This window comes from Rousettus aegyptiacus, unplaced genomic scaffold (genome assembly GCF_014176215.1).
Source record: "Rousettus aegyptiacus isolate mRouAeg1 unplaced genomic scaffold, mRouAeg1.p scaffold_m13_p_13, whole genome shotgun sequence".
NCBI classification, from domain to species: domain Eukaryota; kingdom Metazoa; phylum Chordata; class Mammalia; order Chiroptera; family Pteropodidae; genus Rousettus; species Rousettus aegyptiacus.
Genome location: NW_023416288.1, coordinates 66,826,691 through 66,852,261, shown reverse-complemented (window position 1 = coordinate 66,852,261; position 25,571 = coordinate 66,826,691). Strand labels below are relative to the sequence as shown.

Here is a 25,571-nt window from a genome sequence, read left to right as displayed (position 1 = left end):
ACTGTGTATGTTTCCAATAAAAATTTACTTTAAAAATTGGGTCGCAGGCTGGACTTGGCTCTCATACTCATGATTTGCCAATTTCATAATAGATTATGTGAACAAACTAAGGCCTGTAGTTCAGTTGTCTTAATAAAATTCGTTGTTAAACTTAAGAAGGAATTTTCATGTTCTCTGTTTTCTATTGTATTATCTATTCTTTGTTTTTCATCAGAGTTGGTCTATTTACAGAAGAACATTAGCTATAAGTAGATGAGTTTGTTTGTAGTCCACTTGTATAGGAGGTAATATGACAAGTGTTATTGGTTTGTAAATGACATTGATAAATGTAACTATATTTGAGGCAAAATTGGTATTTCAAATAAAATTTCTAATGAAATTTAAAATCTGTTTGGAACATCAAGGTAGTTACAGTTCTGTTTCAAGTGTGATTTCATCAAAAAACCTGAGCTTTTATGATCAGAACCTAGGTTCTGTCTTAGCTATACAATTTATAACAATTTAGCAACCTTTCTACAAGACAATACACTTATGCATGAAATTAAATATTACTTCACACCAAGTTTTTGAATTAAGAGCCTATATTTTGTTGATTTTTTTTAAAGAAAATATGTACTTACTCTGTATTGCTAAGTCCAAAGGTCAATTTATAGTTTTCACATTAATTAACCTATTAGCAGATCTGACACTTTGGATCATTGCCTCACCCTTAAAACAATTGCTTCGCTTGGATTTCAAGACTCCATACCCTCCTGGTCTTCTTCCTACCTCAATAGCCTATCGTTCTTGGTCTTATTTGCTAGTACTTTGTCTTCTCACCAACTTCCTAGTGCTGTTGTTCTCCAGAGCGCAATCCTTTGTCCTTTTTGCTTTACTACCTTCACTCACTCTCTAAATAATCTCATCAAGTCTGAGGGCTTTAAATACCATCTATTTGCTGATGGTTCTCAAATCTGTATTTCTAGCTCAGCTCTGGCTCATGAAATCTGGACTCATTTGTGCCTAATTTCTCACTCAGCATTTTCACTTAAATTAAAATAGGTATTTCAAACTTAATGTCTCATGCTGGACTCCACGTGTCAGTCTCTCTCCCACAAGAGCCTCCTTTGCCCGCAGTCCTCCCATTTCAATTGATGGCAGCTCCATTTTTCTGGTAGGCAGATCAAAAAGCCATGAGGTGTCCTAGACTTCTTTCTTTCTTTCATATCCCATATCAAATCATTCAGAAAATTTATATAAAAATATATCTATAAAATATATGCATTATACTAAATATCCTTATTAATATCTCTGGTCTCAATCACTATGGCCTCTCACCTGGATTACTGCAAAAACCTACACCTGTCTCCTTTCTACCTTGTTTCTCAACACAGTAGTTCAAGTTATCCTTTCAAAATAAAAGTCAAAAATCCATTGTATCACACTTCTATTCAGTCTCACTTCATTCAGAGTTAAAACCATGCCGTGGCTTTTGTTTGGCCCTTTATGGTCCAACTCCTCTTCACATGATCTCCCCGAAATCATCTTCGATCATTCTCTCCTTCATTCACTCTGTGGCAGTCGCACTGCGGACATGCCTACCTGCCTGAAGCTCTTTGCACCGGGTATTTCCTCTTAGGCAATGGTTGTTCCCCATACATTGAAATGGCCACCTCCTCATCTCCTGCAAATCTTCGTTCAGGTATTTTCACCGCATAGAGGTCTATTCCAATTATCCTATTTAAAACTGCAACCCTCTCCTGATACTCATTCTCCTGTTCCTTTTTCCCCCGTATTATTGTTTGCTGTCTCTTTTCTCCTAGGAAGACAGAGACTTTTTGTCTATTTTTATTCATTGATGTATTCCAAAGTTCCTGGAAGAATCCTACCATATAAATATTTATTAAATGTCTAAGTAAATGTGTAATATAACATCTATATGTACATATGTATATCTTCACATTTATATATCTAAAATTTATATATAAATAAATGTATATATACTATTTAGAATATCTAATTGGACATACTACTAATAAATATTGTTTGGAATATCTAATTGGGTATACTAAATATTTAGCATTTCAAATTTATTCAACATATTTGAGAAAAATTCCGTACTTGTTGACATTCTTTAATACAATGAACTTAGATAAGGATATTAAAAACATATTATTCTCTTCGATTACAGAGTCGAGATCCCAAAATGCTGCTGTAGGCTAGAATGATCATTTAACACCATCTAACACTTTAACCGGGAATATTAAAACTCATAAGACTACTCATAATATTAAAACCCATAAAAACTCATAAGACTGTTTGATACTTAGTTTGCACCATTGTTTCACATTTATTATTTGATTTGATTGTTATAACCCCTGGATCGTGTGGCATTATCATGCCCATTACGGAGGAGAGAAAAAAAAAGAGTTATTAAGGGACATGATCAGGATCATACAAGTAATTATTGGTGAATGTGAGGTTTTAAGCTCAGGTCTTCTGACTAAATCTCTAGCCCTTTCCTTGTAGCTTTGGCCATCTATTTCTGAATAAAAGTTCAGTTGCCCTGTCTGGAGAGAGGATCGCAAGACTAAAAAACAGTTTTCTCTCCTTAAAGCCCTAAGGACTTTGATTTGTTGCAAGCTCCATTTAAACTTAACAGGTGAAAAAAGTCACATAAAATTTAAAACAAATTTAGGCTACAATACTAGAGGGGAAATGACAAACTCAGTTTAGCTTTGCAGCAGTCAAATGTTTCTAGAATGATCGGTTCACTTTTGTCAATGTACTACTACTACTACTACTAATCATAATAATAATATTGACCAAGATATTGAGTGCTTACTATGTGACAGACATTACTAACTGTTTAATCCTTCAGTCTCATTGACAAACCAGCGGTAGTTCCAGCAAGAGAAAAGGTGATGAAGGTGACGATAGAGGTGTGAGTAGGGGAGGGGAGGTGGTGAGGAAGGGAGTTGAGGTCTAAAAACCATAAAGCCTGGAGGCAGGAAGACTTAAGGAAGAGATTCCATTTATTTTCAAATCCAAGCAGCATTATCATATCAGAAGAAAGATGAGGTTTATTTGTGGAATCTTCAACGTCGATGTTGAAGAAAAGTTTAAAGAGTCAAAGTGACTGAGTTTCAGACTTGGGCTCCATAAAGCTGAGTCATTTAAGTGTTGAAATTCAAAAATGATATGGAATTCCTGGTAGGGTATTCGAAGACTTTAGGAACCTCCTGGGCGACCTCATCTGTAAGAGAGATTGTGGAGGGGAATCCCTGCCCAGGCTGGAAGGACTCAGACCTCCCTTCTAAGTCTATTAGGATTCTCAGACTGTTAAATTAGCCTGAGGCTGATACTTTCAGGGATAAAAGACTCTTGAACAAGAATCTGCAGCCTGAGTTTATGCGATAGCCTGCTGGCTACAGAAATACCCTGTGATTCCAATTCTACTTGTTTCTGTCTCAGTCTCTTGTAAAAAGTTAATATAGTCAGTTTGATTACTATTAAATCTTAAAAGACAAATCTTAATCTTAAATTAAACTTAATTATCTCTGACAGTAGGACCACTGAAGCCAGCAGAACAGGGGTTTATAATTAAACACCCTATTTGTGAGGACTTGCCAACTCCTTTTTAAAATATATATCCTTTATTGAGAGTCATATAGCATGTTAGAGCATTTGAGAAACTTCTTAAAGTATAGCTCGCAGATTCTGTGGGACAGCAGAGCTTCAGCCTGTGGGTGAGAGGAAATAAAGTAGAGCTCTGGCTATACTCTCTTCTAAATCAATGATGCTTAGAAGAGTCAAGATTACGAGGGAGGGGGAAATACAGTAAGAGGAGCAGAAAGGATCAGGAATGCAAAAAGATGGACTCTAAAATGGGGTAAGAACATGAACATAAGAAAGGGAATAATAGCTTCTCCCACAGGGTAAAAAAACAAAACAAAACAAAACAAAACAAAAAAACTGTATCACAGCTTAGTTAAAAAGACAACTCTCCACCTACATTATAAGACAGATGAGCCTCATGATAGCAATATTGGACCCTGGAAGAAGATAGAAGTTCAAAGGTGACAAATTACACAGACTGGCATCTTGAACTTAACATCTTTCCTGAGAATGTTTCAGCTGTGGTTTACACAATTATGTGCTGGGTGGCTGGCAACTGCACGGAGATAGTTATTCTGGTTTCAATACATTTCATGCTTTTAATGGGAAACTGAATTCATTTTCCTCAGATGGGTACTTTTAGATTGCATGAAGGTAAGAAGCACCTCTCAGCATGAATAAACTCCTCTCAGCAAGAACAGAATAGAAATACACGTGAAAGCTAATTTGGCTTTATCTTTTGAAATAGCAGGTTTCTGGAAAAGAAAACAGGGAAGCTTTTTCTTCATTAAAAACAACAATTGCTTTCCAACACTGTGTCAGACTGAGTTCTGCTGAATACAAAAAGCTTATGCAGAATGTGAAAGAGTTGCCCTTTTGTTGGGAGAGATGCGCCGGGCTTAGATGTTGCCTGGGAAGACTAGACATGCATGTTTCCTATTTACATGCATGATGCAAGAAGCTGCAGCTTGTGTTTTGTTTTTGTTCACCCGAAGGTGAACATGCATGCGGAATTCTAGAGCAGAGAAACAACTAGAAGACTTATGTAGGAGCCTTATCGACAGGATTATTGTTCCTTTTAAATATAGCCTTTCTCAAGGAAAATATCAGCATAAAATAAAAGACTATGACAGACATTTGCAAGAGAAGTTACCTGCTTAGAAGGCATGATTCCAAATAATGGGAACATCAAACCAGGCAGCAAAGCTGTCACTGACAGAGGCAAAGCTTCCGTAAGCCAAAATACGGCGACAACGAACAGCGTGTAGGCACATTCTGCTTCCTGGAAAAGACAAAACGCAAGACGAAATGACGAGGCTGGGAAGGCATCATTCAAATTGCAATTACGTTTGCTTATTTGCGCCATGTCACAGAGAAAGTGAGAAGAAACTCTGAAGGCCTCAGCACCTTTGAATTGGGCCGTAAGCTGCTCCATTTCTTGGGGGTTCTAAGAGCCAAAATTTAACGCACATGAAAAACCAAAGACATAAAATTAAAGCCTCATTCATTAAGTTTCCTTCACATTTCCTTTAAAACAGATGGCAGCATATAGTCAACTTTCTGTGCTGCATATCAGTGCATGTGGATGTTAGTGCTCACCTTTATTTGGCCTATGAAACACACTCCTAGTTCTGCTGGAGTGCGGAAATGGTTAAGTTACGGCCTTTTTTCAAGTAGGATACATCTGCCTTTTAATTGCATTCCTTGGTGCCTGGTTAGTTGGGACCCACAAACGCCTGCCTTCCTTTCCTTCTACTAAAAGGGGGAAATCAACCTTGTACAATCAACAAAGTACAAGCAAAGTACTTGCTTGTACTTTGTTTCATAGATGGAAGGACCGTGTCAGGTTACATAGCATAGCTGAGACCGAATTAGCTCTTAAGCGACATGAACCTGGAGGTGAAGAACCTTCTGCTTTGCTTCTTAGAAAGACAGCTGCTCCTAGGGAGACACAAGTAGACTCAACAGGATTGAGACTCTTAATAGAATCTGCTGCTTTGCTGAAAATAAGACTGCGGGTTTCTGCTTTAGGGCATTGTTAAGAAATGGTTGAAATTCATCATTATATTTGGCTTATGTAAATAATTGTGATATGAAATCACCCAGTGAAATCACTTAAAACACACTAAGTGATCAATAAAGATTATCATTTATTATATATGGCTTTATTTGGTTCTCATAATGCTCAATCACTGCAAAATTCTTGGCTGAATTTGAAAAATTTACAAGAACTGTTTCAGTTTAATGAGGTATTTTATTTATGATTTTCCCAGGGCAATAAAACTTCTAGCGCCGCTGCTCTCTGATTCAGGCACCTTGGGTTGATTCCTCCGGGCTTTGTTGTTTACTCGCCTAGTCCCTTCATTTTCATTGGGTTTCTAAAAAATCCTTAATAAAGCAGAATTATTTCATATCTGTACTGCATTATCATTTTAAAAGAAAAAGAGTAAAGGTGTTTTAATGTTGTTAGTTTTGTACAAAGTCTGCCTCTATAATCTTGACAGAAAGTAAAATAGTGAAACAAAGCTGAGCCTTGACTGACCCTTCCTAACTTGCTCCGGAGAGAATTTGTGAGTGCTAGCTTAATTTAAAATGCCAGTATAGGAGAAAGACCAGGCTCGCGTTTTCTCTTAGTTAGAACACACATGAATATTCTAAAAGCTCCTCTTTATGACTTTATGTTTTCTATCATAGGATAGAAAGCTATCAAGAGCCTAGATTTCAAAGATAAAATGACCCTTTACCATCTTACTCTTTAGGCACAACCAATCAGCCAGTCTCAGTCCTCTCTCTTCCTCTGTCATTTTACCTGTCACATCTGCCCCTCGGCTTGTACCTCACTTCTTCCACTGCAGGCAAGGCTGTTCCAAAACCAGATCCAGAGACTCATGGACATGGACAATGGACTAATGGTTACCAGAGGGGAGGGGCTGGCGGGGAGGGGAGAGGTAGATGAGGGAAAAATAATTTTAAATCATTTCTTCAATTAAATATAAATAAATAGAGAGATAGATAAATAAATATAAAATTTAACTGTTTAAAACAAAACAACAATAACAACAACGACAGCAACAAAACCAGATCATCTTCCAAGGATCCACTTTGATTTTATCATCCCTTCGTATACATACAGCCAGGTTAAGGGGCTAGCCACCCTGACGACTATCTGGAACACCAGTTCACAGGTGACTGCTAAAACATCAGGAAAAAAAAAAAGAAAGAAAAAGAAAAAGAAAGAAAGGAAGAAAATATGATGCTAACTAATTCTTTTCACTGCACGTAACGCCTGCCATAAGGGGTGAAATTTCACTTCGACGTGGGTCTACTTTATCTAGACAGTCATACTCTGCTCAGATGGGGCCACACTGGGGACAGAATATAAAACAAAACTTCCAGTAGTAAATCGTTAGCTTGTCTGGAACACTTTCACATCTTAAAAGGCTCGATCCTGATTTAAAACAATAAAGTCAGTGATTTTCACTTGTTGAATGCAAACAGTTCAAAATCCTCATCTTGCATTCAAGGTCATCTTTAACTATAATATGACTTACCCTATTCCTTCCTGACATCACATAAACTCCTATTTTTAAAGAGCCTTCTTTACATATCTTCTTGATATTTGGGTTCTGAGCCTTGCTCCTCATCATATACCCTTTTCCTGAACTCTAATTTATAATATTCAGCCAGGCTTAGTTATTGCAGTAAGTCCCTAGATGACCTTAAGTTCCAGCTTCTACTGCCTGAGACCATATTTTGTACTCTTGAGGTCTTTGACCTAGTTTGACTATTTATATTAAATAATTGCAAACCAATGGTCAAGTTTAGCAAGAAAATGTAATTTATTTGATTCACAATGCTCTGTGTGTGTGTGTGTGTGTGTGTGTGTGTTCAATTTGAGCCAGGATTTATAAACCAGCAGATTTAAAATTAATAATAAAATCAGAATTTCTGGCTTCTCTTGAAAAACTAAGAAATTTGATAACATCAGGATCATATATTTCCATGCCAATGATTCTCCAGACTTGAGAAAGGCTTACCCTTTAGAGACTAAGTTGTACTTTTCCAGTTCTGCTCTCATAGTTTTGCATACGAGTCCCAGGAGCTTATGACTGTGGCTGGTTAGGGCACTATATCTGCATTGTTCCTAATAGCTGCCTTCCTGGAATTTGTAGGAAACCCCTTATTTTCCTCTATCTTAAGGAAGCTCAAAGTCTAGAAAAGGAGGATAACAGATTCCCTTCTGATGGGTAGGATGGCCATCCGTCCTGGTTTTCTCTTGATAGTCCTGGTTTACACCTCTTGTTTACGCCTGTTGTTTCCTCTGATTAGCAACCCTTTTTATTCTCGAAAGTGTTTCTCTTTGGCTGATAAATTATACAGTCATCCTATTGATGGGTCCATCCTAGAAATACCTCCTTTCTACTTCTTGTTTTCTATTTGTGATCTTCCTTAACCAGACTTGGAGTCATGGGCAGGAAAGTGTTCTTTCCCAACAACACTCCTTAGGCATTCAACAGCAGATGGTTAATCTGGGCACAATGTCAAGTATTTTCTTTTAAGAATCTTATATTCAAATATATAGTGTTATTTGATTTTTTAAATCAAAGATCTGTGAATATTCTTGTTACAGAGGAGAAAGAAACAAAAGATAGAGGAAAACATTTCATCTTTTTCTTTTATTTACATATGTTCAAAAAAACTATATAAGGACGAGTAATTTTTTGTGAACAGGTTCCTCTTGTGAAGAGAAAACTCAGAAGTTGTCTAACCACGCTGCAACTCAAAAGACATTGTAGATATTTTATTCATAGAACCAGCTTGGAAGTAGAGTAAAAAATTGCTTTATTTTCTCACTGGAAATTCTTAGCGACCCATGATCTCTATCTATACCATCTTTGTCTCCTGTTGATCTCTTTGAATTTTTTCTCTTCCCTCTTTCTCTACCTTCTTAGCAAGGCGCCTACTCCTAAAACAGAACCAGACCACTTTTACGACCACAGCTACTACGACAAGCAAACAAAGATAAAACAATAAGAGGCCAATCGTCAAGTATGTAATACTGTGGGGGAATTGTTTTGCCTTCTCTTCCAACTCCTCTCGAGTCTAGTGAAAGTCGCAGGTACATTTGATGCCTTTATTAAAATGAATCTGCAACTATAACAAGTAAAAATTTGAATCAAATTCTATTCTAGAAATAGCAAAGGATTTTAGTAGTATGAATTCTTGAATTGAATGAGGGCAACACAAATAATGTCAACTTTTATTTTATTCACTGAACAAAATATAGAAAGAAAAGATTGAAAATTATAGAAAAATATAGAAAAAGATTTAAAATTATGAGTAAGACAAATATTACAAAATTTTTGAAAAATTATTATTCCTTCTCAGAATACTATATGAAATGAGGGGGAGTGGAAGTCCAGAAAACTTCCTCAAAAACAAAAATATCAGTTTTCTGTTCAAAAATCTATATACGCTTTTGCACTTTCAAAAGTAACATCAAGAAGTATAGCAAACAAACCACATCGTCAGACAGAGCAGTCATGCAGAATACAGGTATCATCATTTCCATTAGATAGTAGGAGGTATAATGTCACTTAACCAGGGTTTCCTGCTCGGTATGTGTGCACCGTGCCTCCCTGCATCAGTTAGGGCCATCCTCACCTTCCCTATTGTAAGAAGCCCCTCTTACTCTACGAGAGATGAAGCTATGACAAGCAGACTGATTACCAATATGGATGGAAAAATTCCTATTCCCTGATATTTAAACATTTTTGAAGTATTAATAACCTTAGTATATTTACTAAGAGTTTTCAAAATTATAAAATAATATAATAAACAAACCTGTACACTTCACATTCTTAAAATATTGAGATCTTGCCACTTTTGCTTAATTTTAAAAAAGTAAATAGAACATTCCACATCTAGTTCAAGACATACATATACCATTCCATCATTTCTTTCTCTTCTGTCAATCCTCAGTGTCAATGGCTGTCTAGAATATGGTCTGTATCCTTTCTATGTTTTTTTTGATTTTGACATATGTAGACATTAATATATTAATAAATAATGTGTGGTTTTAAAATTAAATAAAGTTTATCATATATATCATTTTCAAATTTTTTTCACTCAGTAGTTTATGTGTTCCAAATTCATGTTGATACACATAGACCTACTGTTAATCCATGTCAAATGTATATAGTATTTCTTTTTATGAATATCTTACAATTCATTTGTCTGGTTTCCTACTGATGGTGGCTTGGGGTTCTTTCCTACAATTTTTTTTTGTTATTATAAGGCTACGAACACCTTTGCACCTAGCTTCATGTAGACATAGGAAGGAGATTTCTTAGCTAGAGTATAAAAGTGTGTGAAATTTCTGGGTGAAAGGAATATGTTTAAATTTTACTTTCTATGTCCTATTATGTTTTGTGTTTTTACTAACTTGTGTGAGAAATCCTTCAAATATTATACATTCCCGTGGGGTTTTTTTTTTAATGTTTAAAAATTAATTAATGTGTAAAAATTTTCTTCTCAAGTGTAGGGCTTAATTATTTGTATAGAAATCTGATACCTCCTACCTCCCCGCAAATAGATAGCCAAAATACCCTGTTTTTTTCTATTGGATGGTCCATTTTTTTGCCTACTAATTCATGTTGCTATGTATTTCCTATGTCAGATTTCTACAAATGCAGGCACCTATGTTTCTGGGCTCTTTATTCTGTCCCTCCGCCACAATACCACATTGCAAAAATCAATTCTTGAAAAATTATGAAGTTCTTTTAATGACTATAGCTTTTCAATAAGTTTTATCTTCTGTATCTCAAGTCCCTCAACTTATATTTTTCTCAAACTTGTCTTAATAGTTTTAGGTTTTTACCATTCTTTTTAAATTTTAGATTTTTATTCAAATTACAATTTGTAGAGTAAGAAAAGGTGTTAAAATTGTTTGATTTATGAACTTTTCCATCCTTTTGATATTCACTAAATTCCTTATATTTTGTAGTTTTTTCCACAAGGGTCTTAAATATCTTTGTTAGATATTGTCATTATTGTCAAGAATGAGAAATTAATCTAATTATCCATTTGTAGAGATTCTTTTTTCTATTCTGTTTGGTAGCTTAAAATTTTTGTCTAGTTTTGATGGTCTAAAGTTTCATTTACAATGTGTCTAAATGTGGACTAATATTTAAAAAATGGTTTTGTACATAGAAATGTATATCAGTCTGAGAACTTATATATTTTTTTTAATTCTGGAGAATTCAACCTTTATTACTCTAAATATAGTCTCATCTCTATTCCTACTTTTTCAGGAATACCTTTTACATGTATGTTGAGAATTCTGAATTCATCTTCCAAATTATTCTTTTACTCAAAAAATATTTGTTTTTCAGCCTGATTTTTAGTTGAATTCCCAATATTTTTTTTTTCAGTTCATTTCCAGGATTTCTAACTAGTCATTTTTATTTGTTCTTGTTTCATATTTCTTTTTCTACAAACAGCTTTAATGAAGTATGATTGATACATAAAAAACTACAAAACTACACATATCTACACAATTTGAGGAGTTTTAAACATATGTACCACTGTAACTACCACCACGAGCAAAGTAATAAAGATACCCATCACATTCAAAAGTTTCCTCATGCCCCCCTGTGTTTTGGTTTGTGGGGCAGGGGTGGCGGGGGTGGGGGTAACACGAGACTTACTCTCTTAACAAATATTTTAAGTACGCAAAATTAACTGTTAACTGTAGACACTATCTTGTATAGCAGATCTCTAGAACTTATTTATCTTACATAATAGAAAGTTTATACTCATTGAACAATTCTCCATTTCCCCCCTTTCCAGGCCCTAGCAACCATCATTATACTCCCTACTTCTATGAATTTTACTATTTTAGATACCTGCAGCATTTGTCCTTCTGCGATTGGCTTATTTTTCTTAGTATAAGGTCCTCTAAATTCATCGATGCTGTCATAAATGGCAGGATTCCCTTCATTTTTTTAAAGGGTGAATTATATATGTGTGTGTGTGTGTGTGTGTGTGTGTGTGTGTGTGATATAGATGAATGTGATATATATTTATATATATCCATTGATACACATTTTGGTTGTTATTTTGGATATTGTTAATAATGCTGCAGTGAACATGGAAGTACAAGTATTTCTTCAAGATACCGATTATAATTCTTTTGGGTATATACCCATCAGTGGGATTGCAGGATCATATTGTTCTTTTGGATAAATACTCATAAGCAGGGTTGCTGGATCTATTTTTAATTTTTTGAAGGACCTCCATACTGTATTCCATAGTGACTGAACCATTTTCTATTTCCACCAATAGTATACAGGGGTTCTAATTTCTCTGCATCATAGCCCATCATAGGCAAGGCTCGCTTTAAAATAAATAAATAAATAAAACCCGTATTAATAGGTGTGGGGCGATAATTCGTTATGGCTTTGATTTGTATTTCCCAGGTAATTAGTAATGTTTTCATATACTTATGGCTATTTGTATGTCCTTGGAGTAATGTCCATTCATGTTCTTTCCCTATTGTGTATTCTTAGCACCCTTTGTCAAAGATTAGTTGACCATATATGCATGAGTTTATTTCTGGGCTCACTATTCTGCTCCATTGGTCTACATGCCTGTCTTTATGCCACTCTGATATTGTTTTAATTGCTACAGCTTTGTAATGTATTTTGAAATCAGGAAGTGTGATGCCTCGACCTTTGTTCTTTTTGCTCGAATTGCTTTGGCCATTTAGGATCTTTTGTGATTACATATTAATTTTACAATCATTTTATCTATTTCTGTAAAGATTGCCATTGGTATTTTGATGGGGGTAGCACTGAATTTGTAGAGTGCTTTGGGTAATATGGGCATTTTAACAAAATTAAGTCTTCCAGTCTATGAATCCTGTATGTCTTTCCATTTATTTGTGTCTCTTTAATTTCTTTCATCAATGTTTTATAGTTTTACAGTTTTCAGTATAGAAGTTAAAACTCCTGGTTAAGTTTATTGCTAAGTATTTTATTCTTTTTGATGGTATTGTAAATTTTATTTTTTGATAGTTACTTGTTAGTATATAGAAAAAACTGATTTTTGATGTTGATTTTGTATCTTGCAACTTAACTGAATTTATTAGTTTTTACAGTTTTTTATTGAGTATTTAGGATTTTTGATATGTAGTATCATGTTATCTACACAGAGATAATTTTACCTCTTACTTTCCAATTTGATTACTTTTATTTCTTTTCCTTGCCTGATTGCTCTGTCTAGGACTTCCAATACTATGTTGAAAGAAATGGCCTTATTCCTGATCTTAGAGGAAAAGTTTACAGTTTTTTACCACTTAGTGTGATGTTAGCTGTGTGCTTGTCATATATGTTATTTTTTATGCTGAATTTCACTCCTTCTGGACTTAATTTGCATTTAGTCAAATGGTTTGTTTGCATCTATTGAGATAATGGTATGGTTTTTTTAAATCCTTTATTCTGTCAATGTGCTGTGTCACATTAAGTGATTTGTGTGTATTAAATCACCCTTGCATTCCCAGGACAAATCCCACTTGATCATGCTGTATGATCCTTTTAATGTGCTAATAAATTCAATTTGTTACTATTTTGTTGAGGATTTTTATACGTATATTCATCAGGGATATAGGCCTGTATTTTCTTTTGTTGCAGTTTCTTTGTCTGGGCTTGGTGTCAGGGTAATGTTAGCCTCATAATATCATTTTGGAAGTGTTCCTGCCTCTTCAATTTTTTGGAAGAGTCTGTAAAGAATTGGCATTAATTCTTCTTGAAATATTTGGTAGAATTCACCAGTGCAGCCATCTGCTCCTAGGCTTTTCTTGTTGGAAGGTTTTTGATTAGTGATTCAAGCTCCTTACTTATTATTTGTCTGTTCGGGTTTTCTATTTCTTGATGGGTTGTATGTTTACAAGACTTTATCCATTTCTTCCAGGTTATCCAATTTGTTGGTGTGTAATTGATATTATCTCTATTAAAAAAATACTTTGTTATTCTTTTTGTGGATTTTTCCCTCTTTCCTTAGCTACTGATTTCCCTATTACTTTTGTCTCATTTGGAGTGTTTTAATCTGTGTTGATTTCCTTATGGTCTTTCTTAATTTTCTTATTGTATTTTCAAATTTTATCTTCAGATTTATATTGGGTGGTAGTTGTTTTGTTTTTGTGGGTTTTTTTTTCTTTCTGTACCTATTATTCTTTATCTAAAAGTTTTACAGTTCCCTCCAGCTAGCTTTGAGCTCCCTAAGGGCCTGTCCTGCCAGGACAAGGAAATCCAGTTATCTAGCTGGATCAAGTAGTTAAGAGTCAGGTACAGACTGGGAATCTGAGCAGTGTCTGCCCTGTGAATACCACCACAGAAAGTGATTAATCTAGCTCTTTTTCTCTTTCACAGCTGCAAGAAAACCATTCCCCAACCATTAGTTTGTGGCATTGAACCTGACTCTGACCCCAGGATGATGTAGGAGTACTTGAAGCCATAGTTTCTCACCTTTTCTCTACTTACTTGCTTTTCTGACTCATTCTGGTCTACAGAAATACTTGCTTTGTATTTAGAATGGAGAAGGGAGTTTGGGTGGGGTGTGTGTGTGTGGAGGGAGTCCTAACTATATAAATGTCATCTAAACTGCTGATCTTAGCCTTTATAGATAGAAAAAGCTTATTAAAAAGAAAAGGTATTTGCCAAGTAAATTTTTTTTCTTGTAATCAAAGTAAAAGGATGGCAAAATAACATTTATGAATGCCTACTGCATGCCAGATACGATTCTTGGTGGTCTATATAACTTACCTTATTTAGCTCCCACTAAAATTTCATGTTGAACTAAGGATCAATGATCACATTGCTAGTATTTGGTTGAGTTGGGATTCAATCCAAATATAAGCTCCCTGAGAGCATAACTTATTTTATTAACTGCCCTATTCCAGCTCTTAAAATGCCTGGCATATAGTAAGCACTCGATAATATTTAATGAATGAACAAATGTTTCTTCTCTGTGTTCTTTCTACAATTGTTTTTATTCATATATCTTGACCCCTACATAAAACACTCAATCACTATCTTATTCATAGTTATTTAGCATAGGAACCTCTTTCTTTGCCTTGTTCTCTTTTCTGTTTTCTATTTGCCTAGCATTAGACATCTTGACCCTCACCCCAGTGGGAGAATGTCTCTACCTTTCTCCTAGAAATCATATCTCTCTTGTCAACAAACTAGAATTGAAATTAAACTATTTACCTGCATAGGCTAATCCCCCATAACTGACATTCTCCAACTTCCTCAGGCTCCATTTAACAATATCGTACTCATACCCTGTCTTAACCACCTCAACTACGTGCAGCCAGGGCACTTGCTGCATAAGTGGAAAAGGCAAATGAAGCTATGTCTGGGCAATTTGGATAATGCTACTCCCTCCCCCTGCCCCAAGTTCTGACTGTCAAATTATTTTGGCTGATTATGTTTTAAATTATAGCTCCAGATGGAATTAAAATATAAATTAGGCTTCAAAATATAGTGTTTTTTTCACTCTCCCCCTTTTTTAACAATACACTGATATTAGGAAGTAATTTGGCTGATGAATTAGTATGTATGTGGATATGCTCTCTCAGCACAGCTTGAGAAAAGTAGGAGCAATCATGAGTTTCACTCACTGCAATTGATTTCTAAAGAGAATGCAAAGCAATTAAGAAAGGAGAAAAATCATGCATTCTAAATCTGTGTGATACAAAAAAAAAAACCACACACTATTATTTGACAAAGCCTGTAAAGAGCATTGCACGGTTCGTGATACACCTACCCCTACTGCTGTACTGATTTCTTAAGACTCAATCCATGTTAATTGCAAAGCTTGAAATGACTTGGAATACTGTCATCTTGGAAGATGGAGAGTTAGAAGGAGCTCAACTGCGAAGTCAAGGACAATTAATTAGCATTTCTTGTTAGTTTTTGGCCCAAATGGAGAACAGGGAAAGGCAATTGATGGCTCCTCTATGCTAAATACTGGAGAATTTTTAACTCCTTCTTTTCATTTAACTTCTGCAACCAACTAGCGACAGAGATAAACCATCCTCACACCCCATGCACACAGCAGAACTGGAAATAGCCATAGAGACCATTTAGTTCCCCCGCCTGACTAAGCATTAGAGTGTGATCAAAACAGTCTGTGGATTAACTTGCTTCAGAAACATGAGGAGTCTGTTAAGCATGCTACATCCTGGACTTCACATCTAGACGTTGAATTTTAAACAAGTACTTCGGGTAAATTTGGGGCAGCTGATCCATAGATAATAGTTAAAACTCTTTAAAGAGTCTCAGTCATTTTACACATGAGGAAATGGTGCAGAGGTAGCATGACAGAATCACTTGGGGAGTTTTTCAAAATATGCTAGATAAGTCAAGACAAGTCGAGGCTACTGTGGCTAAACTCCCTATATCTCAGCAGTTTAAACAACCAAAGTTTATTTCTTGCTTACACTGTCTGTCTATCATGAGTAGTGGTTGCTCTGCAATGCAGGCAGAGGGGGACCTCATCTCAATATGTACATTAGTATAAGGTGACTGAATGGGTAAGAAAACAAGACCCTTACATATACTGCCTGCAAGAGACTCATTTCAGGTAGAAAAACACACACACAGACTGAAAGTAAAGGGATGGAAAAGATATTTTATGAAAATAGAAGAAAAAAAAGGCAATACTTATACTAGACAAAATGGACTTTAAAACAAAGGCTATAACAAGAGAGAAGGTGGACCCAATAATCCAACTTCTAAACAGACTCCAAACACTACTACGAAGGGACATGTGCATCCACATATTCATTGCAACATCATTTACAACAGCCAAGACATGGAAGCAACCTGGGTGTCCATCCATAGATGAATGGATAAAGAAGAGGTGATGCATATATACAATGGAATAATACTCAGCCATAAAAAAGAATGAAATCTTGCCATCTACAACAACAATGTGGATGGACCTACAGGGTATTGTGCTGAGTAGTGTAAGTCAGACAGAGAAGAACACATGCCATATGATTTCGCTTACATGTGAAATCTAAAGAACAAAATAAAAGAACAAACAAAACAGAAACAAACTCATGGATACAGAGAACATTTGGTAGTTGTCCTATGGGAGAGGGTTTCGGGGGTGAGTGAAAAGAGGAAGGGATTAAGAAGTACAAATCAGTAATTACAAAACAGTCATGGGGATGTAAAATATAGCATAAGAAATATAGTCAAGAATATTGTAATAACTATGTCAGATGGATACTGAACTTACCGGGGCGGTCACTTTGTAAGTTATATAAATGTCTAATCGCTACGTTGTACACCTAAAACTAATAGAATATTGCATGCTGACTGTAATTGAAAAATAAAAAATATATGTATTTAAAGCAAAATGCTTTTGTAATCCCAAATGCAGGAACAGTAGAGAAAGGCAACCCATGTACAAGCTTTTAAAGATCTGATATAAATACTGTTAAACAAGCAATGTCATTGACGGTCTAAGGAGTCAGACAGACTTGTGTTTAAATTGTCCTGCTCCTTTTATACACCATGTGACTATGGGCAAATTTTTTAACTTCTTTGAGTCTCTGCTCATCTGTAAAGTGGGGATGATAATATTGACTATTTTTAATGGTTTTTATGAGGCTTATAGTGAACATTCACATTTATTATTGTTACCAAACTAGGTGTAAAAAGGTATCATGAAAGCAAAAGATCTAGTTGGAGAAACACCCTGCTGTTATACCAGCATTCATATTCCGAACCTTAATCATTCTTTTTGCTATATTTAAAGTTCCTTCTTTTCATCACCTTCTCTTTCCTGCATCCTATCCTTCCTACAAGATCTGGCTTGTTCTCCATGTCCTTCTGCCACGAGAGATTGTCAGTCCATTAATTCAGCATAGCTATCAACAGTCTACCATGTTACAGGCACTGTGTTTGGTGCTGGAGGAAACTAATTAAATATGTTCCATGTTCTTGGGACAGGCTAGAGGGGGAGCAAAGATAAAAGAAAAATGAAGTACATACTCTAGTAGAAGCCAATGTATCCATGACGCAATGAGAATATGGAAGATGATACTTAGTTTATATAGCAGCCTGAGCTGCCTGTCTCAAGAACAGGGCAAGAGAAGAGGGCATTCCAGGAAGAGGACGCAGCTTGTGCAAAGACAGGAAGGCACTGGCCATGGGTATTCTAGGGTCCACAAATAGGGAAATATTGCTAATGTAGAAAATGTGAATGGGTAGGTAGCACTAGGGGCCTTGGGAAGGGTTGTTAGGACAAATAAATAGCAAAATCTTAAAGACCTATCAGCGTATATGCTTTTTGTTTAGATATTTTCCCCCTGTAAATGAAAAGGAGCCACTGACAAAGTTTGACCAGGGGTCTATCAGGACTAGGTTGGCATTTTAAAAATAGTACTTTGGGGGAAAAAGTATGAAAATGGTCTATGAAAGAAAGAGATGAAGTCAGCCTCAAGGAAAGCAGTGCCAGCAGAAACAGAGATGGAGAAGTACGTTGGGGTGATTTAAGACTGAGTGATTGGGGTTTAGGAATATCTGAAGCATCTGATATGATACCTGGGTTTCAGGCCTGGAAATGGGGTGAAGGGTATCAGATTCTCTGAGAGAAGGGAAATAGGATCAGTAGGTCATGGGCAAGTGGAACTGTGTGTGGTTGGGGGAATGGAGGGGCTGGAGGCTGATGAGTACTTAGAGGTTTATCTACTTGTTAATTACACATCTATAACACAAATGATTCGTTTAAATCATCTGGTGTAGACTTATAGATTACTTTGTTTTGTCATGAATGTTTGCCATAGCATATATTGACTTTTCAGCAATCGTGCAAGCCACTTGAAAGCAGAAACATTAAACTCCTAAGATCCCACAGTTTACTTAGCACAACACTTTGGGCTCAGCAACTTTTCATAAAATATTCACGAGATAAAAATATATCAAATTTGGATTTTCTGGTTTTGTTCATCTACCACATTATTATTAGCATGATTTCTATTTTTTCTTTTTCTCATCCTCCATAATTTTGATGCTTTCTTGTGTCTAAAATATTCACTTTTCTTAGAGTTTACAACATTTCCACCTTTATCTTAATCCCTACAATATTTTCAACCAACATTTAAAATGATATCAACTGTTTCTATTAATAGATTTAATTACTTGATTTGGCCCTTTAGAAGTTCTTTATGTTTTCTTGGAAATTGTCCCCTCCCTCTTTTTTAAATCCTCTCCCACTCATTTTCATTTTCTTTGTCAGACTTCCCAACCTACCACTTTCCTCCTTCTAACTAGATCCTTTATCCCTTTAAAGTTTGCATTTCTTTACAAGCACTGGGTTTCTCCCATCTGTTTAGTTTATTTAGATTTAGCACCATAAGTCTTTCATTATGTATTGTTTCTTTTATTTATTATAATTGATATTCCAACTTTGAAATTCATGATGTATAAAATGAATATATTGTGAAGGAAACAGGCAGCACACGACAGCTACAGAAACAGAGCTGGCCCTTAAAGCCATTTTCTCTCTCCCAAACCCCTGTTGTTCAAGGGCATTAATGCTCTGATGTGTCAGTCTCCCACTCTCTTCTCTTTTCAAGTCTCTCTTGGTGCAAAATATTTTCTAGAGAAATCCAGAAGCACCTCAGAGAAAATTGAAATCTGCTCTTGTTTTTACAATCACTCAACTGGGGAACGCTGGTCAATCTCTGTGTGGCTGGCTGTTCCCTTGTCTCCTTATCTCTAAAAGGGGTCTGAATTACTGGATTAACTAGAAGGAGTGAGACATGCCTGGAGGAAATGCACTCTATGAACCTGAAATATTATTGTTCAGTTTTCTCCTCTTACTGATTCTCAAGCAAACCTGGCCTTCCTTTATCTTTATCTATCTATATCTATATCTATATCTATATCTATATCTATATCTATATCTATATCTATATCTATCTATCATCTATCTATCTATCTATCTATCTATCATCAAGAAATACAAAGAAAAGCCAAGAACTGGAAAAATAAGTAAGGAAATAGTACAGAGTAACTGAGAAGAGTAAAAATGAACATGATGCTAGAAATATTCATAAAGGAACGATGCCATACAGAGAATGTCACTGAAACTGTGACATGTAGACTAGGCCAGTTTTTTACCAGTTTTCATCTGGGAATATTTAAGAAATTTCCTCTCCAAAATGAGACAAATTCATTGAGCTTATTAATTTCATTCAAATGTTTACATAAATAGTAATTACATTACAGGGTTGTTTTACTGATCACTACTAATTGGGGAAGGACTAAGACTACCTTTATGCCTACATGACAGCTAAAAAGACAGCTTTTCTGATGATTCAGTGTTAAACAATAAAAAAAAAAATAAGATTACATTAGCAAAGCAACATTTACTCCAATGTATTAGGAGTATACTGACTACCACCGTGGAGGCTGTAAAGATACAGATTCATTTGTGGTTGAGATCACTGGCTCTCGAGTCAGACAGATGTTGATTGGAAATACCTATATAACCATGTTTTTAGTTATTTACTTGTTTCTGTCTCCATTTCTAATCTGCAAAGTTTGACTAATAATACCTAACTCATAAGGATTAAATTTGAGTTTCTATTTGATTTATGCCTATGGGCTTCTGGGCTGAGTCATATTCTCCTTTGCTATAAAAATATTATTTTCATGAAATGAAGGTATCTAGGTGCCTACCAAATGTCATGACTCATGGTGAGCATTTGGGCACAGGTATGAAGGGAAGGTGCATCGTATCCTGACAAACTGACATGACCAGCTTGTACTGCTGGGACAATTCAGCAAATGGCATACATATAAGAAGACCACTAATTCAGTTCTCATAGGCTGATATAGAGAAAAAAAAATGGAATAAGCATTGCTAAGAGAGTTGAGTCACTTTAAAATAGAGTCAGGAGGCTATTAAGGAAGTGGGGCCTGTACACATCTTGTGCCTCAGTTTCCCAAACTGCTATTAAGCTGCTAAACCTGCTGCTAAACTAAGCTCAAAGCTGAGTCATAAGCATCCTGGAACAATCTCTATCTGGTTGCATATGGACTTTACTTCCTCTGGTAGTTTTCACCTCCCATGTTTGTATACTAGAACTAACCCATTCCTGTCAACCTAGCCAGCAATCCTTCATTTGCATGAAAGAATTACATTCTGTGGTTTTTGCCTTTAAAAACGCTGCCTTTCTTTGCTCTCCGCAGAGCTCAGTTTGGATTGCTACCTGGGTCTGCCTCTCTTGGATTGCAATCCTTTTGCTCAAATAAATGCCTTTTGTCCTTTATTACAGACTGAACCTCTTTTTTGGTTAACAAGACCCATCACCAGTGGTTAGAATCACTGCAATTTTCTACCTTCAAGATATTGAGTAGCATGAGGTCAATTGAGAAAATGGCTAAGCTTTATGTCTTCTGTGGTTTGACCTGTTTAAAGCATTATCATGAAGAGAAATGCCTGAGTTGTTGATAAATGATTCCAAACCACACTTTATGAAACTTTTCAAAACAGAGGGCAAATCTTTAAAAACACAAAATACAGGCGGGTGGGGAGGGAACATTGCTAAAGCATAAATTACGAGTTCTGGCAAAACCCAAGTTCGAATGAAGTTTCCACACATCCATATGGCCTTTGTTGTGTCACGTGTCTTTGAACACCAATTTCCTCAAATGTAGAGTAAGAATGATAGAACATACGTGATTATCTTGTTGGTTTGTAATGGTTATAAATAAGATAATTTAGGTAAAGCATCTGGCAGAATGCCTGGAACAGAAGCATGCTCTGCTAAGTTCTTCTCCTTCTCTTTGAATATTACACTGAAGAATCACTTAAAGTCTCTCATCACTGATGCCAAATTTTGATTTGAGATGGAATTAAAGTAAGGGTCAAGGCCAGTCTATACAAACAACTGATTAACTGGTAGGAAAATGAAAAAAAAATGAGCCAATGATTCATTGTTGGTTCTAGATTGTGTAATTTTATTGTTTTTATGAAGTGAAATTGATGTTTTGTTTTTCTTGGATCTTTATTTGTCCTGTTACTGTGTGTTTAGAAACATAGGGTTCTCCAGTTTGGTAACCCAAAAGTTATAATAAAATTATTTGCATCCATGTCGGTGTAAACCTCTATTTAAATTTCATACCCTCCAAAGTGCCAGATTTTCTGAAAAAAAAAAAAAATTCTGCTCTCATAGTAAGCAACAGTTAACATAATATTCTTTGAGTTTACTTATCATTTGATTGAATGATTAAATATGCATTTAAAGTAGCCTGATAGTTAACAATAAATTGATTTGCATCTACACCAAAGTCAGCCTTTACTTAAACTGTATTCCATCCAAAAGCCTGTTTTTTTTCTGCAAAAAAAGTTCTATTTTCATTGTAAGCAACAGTTAAAATAATATTCTTTAATTTTTAGTTGATTAAAAATGATTAAATATACATTTAGAGTAGCCAAAAAAAATGAAATCGTGTTATTGTTGCAGGAAAAAGAACCCTCCTATTAACATTATTTGAGTTTTAACAAATGAGTTGATTAGAGGGAAAGGAAAGGGGAACACAGTTCATCAAATGCCAGGCCCTTAGTTTCCCCACAGACCTAACTAACGTACACTTGTCATAACACCTTGAAAAAAAAATCAATGACTGCATTTCTTAGCAAGAATGTACTTTCCAGTTAATGAATCGTGCACTGAAATCATTGCCTCTTATTTATTTACTTATTTTCTCTTTCAGAGTTTATATTCATTTTCTTTGAAAATTATGGAAGATAATCAGTTTCATGGGTTTATATGTCAAAGTAGCAGCATGAATGATAAGTAATCATGGCCTAAGTTTGTTTAACTAGTTTAATTTCTTATTTTTTCTGCTGTAAGGATAGACTTATGCTGAAACTCAGTGGAGAAATACTGCAATATAGTAGGTGTCCAGGATGAACCAGGATGAACCAAGATGTGCTCATGGTAGATCCAGCTAGGTCTAGGGGATATGGGACCAGGGGAGTTGGAAAGAGAAAATGCAATCCAGATGGAGTCTAAGTTTTCAAAGGGGGCTGAGGGTGGTCATTCAGATTAGAGCCCTGTGTCCGAGACACAAATTTATCACCTGGTGGTTGCCAGAGATTTTTAAGGAGTGCTGGAGAGTAGCAGAAGTGGGAGGAGCAGGGAAGAGAGGGAAAGATTAGAGGCACAGAATTTGTAAAACAAAACCAACCAAACCAAAACAACTGACTGTGCCTGCTGTTTTCATTAGAAATCCTGTAAGAATTTGGAGGCTCAGAACAATGTTTAACCAAAGGGGATGAGGAGTTCTTCCCTCCACCCACAGAGTACTAGGAGGCCTTGGTGCAAGGAGAGGCCCAGCCTGGGAGGCTGCAGCTGGGTGGTTGCCCCTGGCACGAAGACAACCCGCAGTTACAGGCAACAGAGGCCTGTCCCTTTGACAGCTTTGCAGGTAGAGGATACCTTGACAGAGTCGAAAAAGACTTTTCATGAGCTCACAAGAACTTTCCTCAGAGAGTCCTAGATTAGTGGCCACCTTCTGAGGACCCATGGTGTCATAATTACAGCAATTCTGTTTAATCTAGAGTGACATAACCTTGAATAATGCTTGTTAGAGGGAAACATAAGAATGATTCTCTTCTACTCAGAGAAAAGGTATCACGAGGTTATGAGAATTACATCAGCTGTGGAGTCAACACATTTGGGAGACTCACACTGCCCACTTACTGTATGCCAGCCACTGGTCCGAATAAGTGCTTAATGAGCACTTACTCATATTTAATTCTCACGGCAACACTGATACTATTCCAATCTTACATATGAAAAAAACAGAAGTGCTGAGAGTTAAAATAACTTGCCCAGGACATGTAGCTTGTACATGGTAAGTTTGAGACTTAAAGCAGAAAGCCTGGCTCCAGTGTCTGTCCTCGTACCAGTAAGTGATATTTGTCATGCCTGGCATATTGAAGGTGCTCACTAAATGTCTGCTTATTTAAATCATTTTACTAAGGGCTTAAAAATGTATTGAGATTATCATTTTTGGACTTAATAGACAGACTACATTTAAAAGCAAACAGAAAAATGCTTACAGGTATACCAAAATGGAATACGAGCTGGAGTGACCAGAACATGGCTTAGTAATAATGTATTAGATTTTCTGATTAACAAAAAAAAAAAAAAAAAAAAAAAAGATCATCACATTTCTCTCTAGTCTCAGGGGAAGGGGCTGTGCTAACCCAGGATGCTCCCTGGAGAGTAGTAACTTGAACTACAAGATCTCAAGGGTTGTACCTATCATCTAGTTGACAGGAAAAGAATAAGTCTGATTGAATAGACTACTTAATTGTTCTAGTTAATGACACTGAGAATCAATCAACGTTAATCATTAGGAAGGAGAAAAATGATCAATGTACGAGCATCCTTCCTTCAGCCCCAAAGGATCACCACTCATTCAGCTCTGAGCCAGGCAATTGCACAGCAATAATGAAGGACAATTAAATAAATCAGGAAATCCACCAACCTGTTCTCCAGGTTCACTTACCTTGTTGCGGAGGATGATAGGCAAGGGCAGTAAAATCAATAGAGTAAAAACTATAAGGAGAAATCGGCGATAAACCAAAATATAACTAAAGAGTTTCATTGTCCTGAGTGGGTGCCTTTGATAGTGTTCTCCTCCAAATAAGGCAGATGTTAAATAACCAGCCTGGATTAATATTTCTCTAGCTCATCCTCTTCACTCACTGCCCTAGAATGACCAACATGAGTTAAAATTAAATCTCAATCTTTATTGTTTTACTGTCACAATTAACTGGAGAGATAAGCCTAAGACTGGAAGAAATCAAAGACCATTTGCTGGTACGGCTTTTGAAAGGTAAAAGTTGTTCTTTTTCTATTTTCTGTGTTCACATTAACTGGAATACAGACCGGCCAAGTGTAGGAGAAGGCAAAATAGTAAGACTGGCTGAGTTTGCCAACAATGAGGCCCCTCCAGCCCTTTTGATGTCCCCTGACTTCCAGGCTCCCTAACGGGAGAAGTTACAGCACTTAGGTGGTGCCTTGAGCAAGTCTCCACTGGGTGCCTCTGCCGCCCTTTGAAGGAAGCTCATTTTCGACACATGAATTGAAACAGTAGGAATTTCAGTGTGTGGTAGTGTGAAAGGGAAGGGTTTTGATACAGATGGATTTCTCTGGGGCTTCTCAGACACCATACTGAGGCAGTGTTCTGCACTGCTCATGTGAAGTGTGACTCAGAGAACTCTTGACCTCTCCCATTCGGGAATCCTCTGCTCTCATTCAAAAGATAAAACACCCTGCTTCCAACATTGAATAACATTTTCCTCCCCAGTAACACACTCAATTACACAATGATTTCTTCGCTGTTTGAAAGCAAAGTTTTGCATATTTCCTGGACGCTGTTGCTTCTTTTGATAAGAAACCAAAAGTCACTGTGAAGCCTTACAAACACCTGCCCCTGCAAGACTTTTCCGCGATTGAGTTGATACTATTGTGCTGATACTGACTAGATAATTACAAGGGAATCTGCACAGAGATGAGTCATTCGGGCCATCCGTGTGTGTGTGTGTGTGTGTGTGTGTGTGTGTGTGTGTGTGTGTGTGTGTGTAGATGGAGACTGTTCTGACGGTGATATGGAGGTCGTATTTTGAAACTTCTCAGGGCTAGAACTCTGTTTTTCATTATGCTATAAATTGATCATCCAATAAACCTCAATTAAGCAACTACTATGCACCCAGTCCTAGGTATAAACAAAACGCATTTCTTCTATAATTTATAGTCCGTTTTGGGGGGCATAAATAACTTTACATTTAGCTAATCTACGGTTATCATTTAAATCTTATTTCTAATTCTACACTAATGTAATTCCGCTTTCTTTTCCCATCAGGAAAAA

The 25,571-nt window shown here is 36.2% G+C and overlaps 1 protein-coding gene across 3 annotated transcripts in view; it reads right to left on the bottom strand.

Moving 5' to 3' along the window:
• The window catches only part of SLC13A1 (solute carrier family 13 member 1), a 126,201-nt gene extending 101,857 nt beyond the window's left edge, over positions 1-24,344 (bottom strand). For all 3 annotated transcript variants that reach the window (XM_016125214.2, XM_016125212.2, XM_016125213.2), the window contains exons 1-2: positions 24,207-24,344; positions 4,751-4,879 (exon numbers count right to left, since the gene is read on the bottom strand). In XM_016125214.2, coding sequence (XP_015980700.2) covers positions 4,751-4,879; positions 24,207-24,305 — 228 coding nt within the window. In that variant the 5' untranslated portion in view covers positions 24,306-24,344. The remainder of the gene's footprint in view (positions 1-4,750; positions 4,880-24,206) is intronic.
• Positions 24,345-25,571: the final 1,227 nt, after the last annotated feature.